Source organism: Gorilla gorilla, chromosome 18, assembly GCF_029281585.2.
Source record: "Gorilla gorilla gorilla isolate KB3781 chromosome 18, NHGRI_mGorGor1-v2.1_pri, whole genome shotgun sequence".
Classification (NCBI taxonomy): Eukaryota; Metazoa; Chordata; class Mammalia; order Primates; family Hominidae; genus Gorilla; species Gorilla gorilla.
The window spans coordinates 29,194,069-29,200,068 of NC_073242.2; the positions used below are offsets into that span (position 1 = coordinate 29,194,069).

The 6,000-nt window shown below is 41.4% G+C and overlaps 1 protein-coding gene across 1 annotated transcript in view; it reads left to right on the forward strand.

The window, feature by feature from the left end:
* Positions 1 to 5,641, forward strand: part of LOC134757470 (uncharacterized) — a 40,317-nt gene extending 34,676 nt beyond the window's left edge. The window contains exon 9 of the mRNA XM_063699798.1: positions 5,325 to 5,641. Within this exon, the coding sequence (XP_063555868.1) occupies positions 5,325 to 5,513 (189 nt within the window). The 3' untranslated portion in view covers positions 5,514 to 5,641. The remainder of the gene's footprint in view (positions 1 to 5,324) is intronic.
* The last annotated feature ends 359 nt before the right edge of the window (positions 5,642 to 6,000 follow it).

Sequence of the window (6,000 nt, forward strand, 5' to 3'; positions counted from 1 at the left end):
GTGGAGGTGAGGCACCCAGGGGATGGGGGCAGGAGGCCAGTGACAATAGGTGAGAGGGGAGAGAAGGGAGGAATCTAGAATGACTTCCAGTTTTCTGGCTCAGATAGATTTTTCAGGCCAGGGTTGAAAGAAGGGGAATGAATTTGGGCAGAAGATGGTGAATTCAGTTTGATAGAAAATGCATTTAAAATTTGTGTGTTCCTTCTTTGTAATAACTAATGAGACATTAGGAAGTGTGGATCTGGGATCGGGATTTGGAAGTCAGAAGGGAGTAACTGGGACCTAAAAGCTATGAGGGAGATGCTATTGCTCATTTGAATCCTGTGATCAAGTTGGAAACATTTTCATGTATTGAGCTAGTCTTGGGTATGCAGGAAGTGGGTATTATATACAGTTTATAGAAATAAAGTTCTTTGAAAATTGTTTATAGTCTCAGTGACTGTAGGATTTTCCAGAACAATATCATTTTCTAATGTTCTGCCTGCTCTTCATACAAACCATTTTAATGATGCAGCAATTCAAAAAGAATTCAGCATCCAAAGTGCTTCTCTCAGATTGTCTCTCAAAGGGGCACAAAAATTCTTCATTTAGTTTTGTTTTGTACAGTGCTTCATTTATCTAGAGATTTATTGGGTTGTTACTGCAAAGGAGATTCATGCCTTTATTCAAGTAAACTATTTGTTGAACACTAAGCACATGAGGGGATATAGTAATGAACAAAGACCAAGTCCCTGCCTTCCTGGAATTTATGATCTCAGGGCGGGGATGGGGGCATCAACGAACAATAAACAGGTACACACTTGGAGGTATTTATAAGTATGATGAGAACTCAATCCAGGGAAGGGGAAAGAAAGTAGCGGGGGTTGTGTTTAGATGGGATGCTCGTAGAAGGCTTTTCTGGGGACAGACATTTGAGCAGAAACCTGAGTGGGGGTGATGGGGTGCACCACGTGGGTATCTAGGGGAACAGTATTTTGGGCAGAGAGAATAGGAAGTGCACAGGACCTCAGGAATGGCAAGCAGGCCAGTAGGCCTGGACTGGGGGGCCACGAGGTGGGAGACACTTCCCTGGCGTTCTGTCCAATACACTTGCCTTCAATCCAAGTTGAGGACGGTTATGGTAACCCTCTCCAAGGCTCTCTTAAGTGGGCGTCAGGGAAGCCCACTGGAGACAGGAAAGACCAAGAGGGTTGGGAGTCTAAGTGAACCTATTCCTGGGTTGGTTAGTAGTGCGTCCTGTGACAAGAAGAGAGGGACCTTGAGACGGAGAGTCACAGGCCTGATGATAGCAGGTAAGGTGGAGCTACAGTTCCACTGCTGGGATTGGTCCCTTTGATGAAGAACAGAATGTTTCCTGGCTACATTTGAAGTATAATTATTTGTAACAAAAGATGGATTTGGAAGAGAGCGCTTTTAGGTGAAGGGCTTCTGGAGGTTTAAAAAGGCTAGTTGTCCACTGTTCTCCACCACCTCCCGTTTTCAACCCCTTCAGTATTGACTCCTTTAACCTCATGTAGCTTTTGTGACTTTGAAACACCATATAGTAGAAGGAGCCAGACTGTGAGGCAGCAGGTTTGGGTTCTGCACCCAACTTTGTGTAAAGTCTTCTTTTTCTTTTCTTTTATTTTAATAAATAGAGATAGAGTCTCACTATGTTGCCTAGGCTGGTCTTGACTTCGTGGCCTCAAGTGATTTTCCTGCCATGGCCTCTCAAAGTGCTAGGATTATAGGCGTGAGCTGCTGCCCCTAGCCTAAAGTCCCCTTTGATTTTAGCACCTCCTGCCACTTATGTAAGCTTCCCTTTCTTTCTTTGTAAAATGAGAGGGTTGGACTAAGTGATCTTTGAAATCCTTTCCAGTTGTGTTATGTCCTGCTTCTTATTTATTCTTGTGAACTAGACAATGGCATATAAGCCTTGTCAAGAATGATCAGTACTCAATGATCAGTGCCCAGTTGCTGACATTTCTGATAATATAGTGGAGTTATCCCTCTGTATCCGTGGGGGATTGGTTCCAGGACCTCCTTGGATACCACAATTCATGGATGTCGAAATCCCTGATATAAAAAGGCATAGTTTGCATGTAACCTATGCACATCCTTTTGTGTAGGTTAGACCATCTCTGGATTACTTCTAATACCTAATAGAAGGTAAGTGCTCTGTAAATAGTTGTTATACTGTATTGTTTAGGAAATAATGACAAGAAAAAACTATACATGTTTACTACAGATGCAGCCATTTTTTCTTCTTTTTCCTGATTATGTTCTATCTGTGGTCGTTTGAACCCTTGGATACAGAACTCGTGGATATGGAGGGCTAACTGTAAACATTTTCTTCAGGTATTGGTAAATAATGCCAAACTGGTTCTGGAATCCATTTCACCATCACTTGATCCTTTGAGTAAATCATCTCAAGGGTTTTTTTTTGGCTCACGTTGTGTTTGCAGTCTGGGGTGCGTGGTTTTGTTTTTTTTAAACGCTGTGACAGTTTGTTGGGTGGTATCTATGCAGTTTTTGTTATAATTGTGGTGACCACCATAACCAGATAGAGAGGGGTTGATTTGGTAACCCAGCCTTACGTGCGGTGGGTTGGTTATACCCTTTCTAGGCTCCTGGAGAAGTAATCGAAATTGAAACCGACCGCTTTCCTTCCCACCTGCCTGCATATACGTTAGCACACACATAACACTAATGGTTCTAGAACCTGTTCTTCAAATTCCTGAAGTCTGTTGAGCAGAACCTGTGGTCACATTGTACCTGGGGCTAGAGACTTAAGGGGCAAGCAGCATAGGAGAGAATTGCTGTTTCTTCTGTTGGGTCGTGTAATAAAAACAATGGAACCTTTTCAGAAGTTCACGCTAGAAACCTGAACTTGTTCTTCAACCTGCAGGAGCTTATTGTCTGTTAAATTGCAGAGATTACCTATGTTACAGGCTTAAATTATAGATGTGAAGATGGTAAAGGGAGACACTATTTTAATAAAAAGCTTCCTGAGTACAAAGCTAATGAGAGGAAAAATTACACATTTTATCAAGCTCTTTTTCAAGTAAAGAATAGCTTTCTTTTTTCATCTGGCTTCTTGCCTGACCTTCTCCCCTTCCCCTAAGTGGTGAGAGGAAAGAGAGCTTGCAGATAGATTTTCCATATCGTAGGGGATTTTTATATCTGGGAAGCACAGCATTTCATATTTATAGGACGGTGTATATTGCCAAATGGGATATTTGGCATTACGAGTCATTTCCAGCTGAGAGAGTAAGGATGCAGCCTGGAGGGGAAAATAGAGACAAAAGAGGTAGAGGAGAAAGAAAGGGAAAGGAGGAAGTAATGGGAATCTTTTAGAATATAGACTGATAAGCCAGAGGTCTCCAAATGGAAAGAGATGCTTACCAAGGATCAGTTCTATTTCATTGTGTGAAGAGAAATTTCCTGTCCTCCCTACACTGCATGATCTGAATTTAAGTCAGTGTTAGAAATAGGCCCAATTTGTAGAAAATGAAGATAAAAATTGTGGAGAATATACAAAGTTTTAGTGTTCAAGAGACCTGAATTTATAGAGAGCATTTTAAACACATCATTCATTGCTGCTGGTTACCTAGTGCTGCTTCTGAAGACACTTGAATTTACCTTAAGTTCCCATTATTGAGTACTTGTCCTGTTCTTTAGGGGTGAGCTTTTCCTTGCTTTGTGATAGGGAGAGTTATTTCTAAGGGAAAGGAATGTACCCTGTATTTATTTTTTTATTTATTTATTTTTTGAGACAGAGTCTTGCTCTCTTGCCCAGGCTGGAATACAGTGGGGTGATCTTGGCTCACTGCAACCTTTGCTTCCTGAGTTCAAGTGATCCTCCTGCCTCAGCCTCCTGAGTAGCTGGGACTATAGGCGCCTGCCACCACACCTGGCTAATTTTTGTATTTTTAGTAGAGACAGAGTTTCACCATGTTGGCCAGGTTGGTCTCGAACTGCTGACCTCAAGTGATCTGCCCACCTTGGCCTCCCAAAGTGCTGGGATTACAGGCATGAGCCACCATGCCCAGCCCGTACCCTGTATTTCTTGAAGTGAAGAATATAAAGTCTGTATGGGTGCAGTTCCTGAGTGTTCTCCTCTTCCCTAAAGTTTATATATTTTTTTAGCTTGAGTAAGTAAAAAAAAAAAAAAAAGTGTGTCAGGGAATTAACTACATTTAAATTTAAGATTAAGGAAAAACTTGAAGTGCTTTTCAAATTGTCTGCTCTTTTATAGATTGTAGCAATTAACTCAACAGATAATTTTAGTGGCAACTTGTTTACTTTTATCATTTCTGGAAATTAAAAAATAAGTGTAATAGTAATGCTTTGAATTTTGTAAAAATGATTAGGAAGATGTAAATAGTGCTTTGCTGTTGAAGGCGTACTTTTTTTGTCTTGTTTAGTTAAACTTTGTTATGGTAGAGAGACTATTACACGTGATAGAAAAAGCAACTTAATTTGCTACATAGGTATTTGCAAAATCCTAACTAATCTTAGTTTAATGACATGTATGTGTGGTGTTGCTCTGCTATATTTAATCATGAACTTTTCTGAAGCATGCAAAGTTTAGAAGTGTAAAGTTGATTTAACAACATGCATATTGAAAAGACATCACAAATTGATTTACACATCTTAATCACTAATACAGATATAATTTATATACATACACACACAAAACTTGGTTACTAGACAAAGTAACAAAGGCTGTGTTAGGAATCTGGACATGTATAAAAATTGTCATGTTAGGTATAAAAGACCATTGTTTTCTAGCTGTTTTTAAGTTCATGGTATTAGAATTTTGTCCATAAAATATGATGAGAATGTATTTTGAATGGTTAAAAAGAGCTACCTAAATAGCCTCTAAGTGATGTTTCTTTTTTTTTTTTTTTTTTTTTTTTGAGACAGAGTTTTGCTCTTGTTGCCCAGGCTGGAATGCAATGGCACGATCTCGGCTCACCACAACCTCCACCTCCTGGGTTCAAGCGATTCTCCTGCCTCAGCCTCCCAAGTAGCTGGGATTGTAGGCATGCACCACCACACCCGGCTAATTTTGTATTTTTAGTTGAGACAGGATTTCTCCATGTTGGTCAGGCTGGTCTCTAACTCCCGACCTCAGGTGATCCGCCCGTCTCAGCCACCCAAAGTGCTGGGATTACAGGCGTGAGCCATTGCACCTGGCCTCTAAGTGATGTTTCTGAAGTGTTGATTTATGTTCATGTAAGATTAAACACACACAGATGCTTCACAGCTTTAATGCTACTGAGTCTTCTTTGTACTTTATTAGACCAACACTCTGCTCAGAACATGCTTTTTCCTGGCAGTTGATCCAGTCCCCTGTGACAACCCCCCTTGGGCTGATCATGTTGAAGACAACTTCAGAAGAGCTGGCTTGTCCCCGTGAGGACCTCAGTGTGGCTCGGAAGGAGGAGTTGCGGAAGCTGCTACTGGACCAGGTGCAGACAGTGCTTGGGCTACTGACAGGTGAGCAGTATGGTAGTGCCCAGAGATAGAGGCCTGCCCGCAGGCACCCAGAGTTCAGGCCTTGGCACTCAGCAGCTTTGAGCAGTTGTTTGCGCTGTTTCTGAGATAGCATGAAAATGGGAAGCTGCGTTCCCAACACCTATAGCCCAGGGTCTAGCACACAGTAGGACTACAAAATAGATTTGTACCTTATTTTCCTCATAGTCTTTCACGAAGTGGTCTTCACTGTAACTGTGATCAGTGAGGTAGAGTCCAGGTCATAGGAGTATACCTACAGTGCTGATCACTGCATGGTAAGTTAGGTGGGTGGCAAGCACTCTATTTAAAATAATTTGAATTGAAGATCAGGAGAAGTTGGAGTAGGAGGATATGAAAATTTCCCGTTCTGGGTAAGGAAGTGAGACATGGTGTGGAGCCAGCCCCTTGTGCACTAGGTTGTAGTTGTATGTAGCATTTTGTCTTTTCTGTTTGATGAGAGCCTCATGACAAGGTGTAAAGGGTAAGAATAAACAGAAA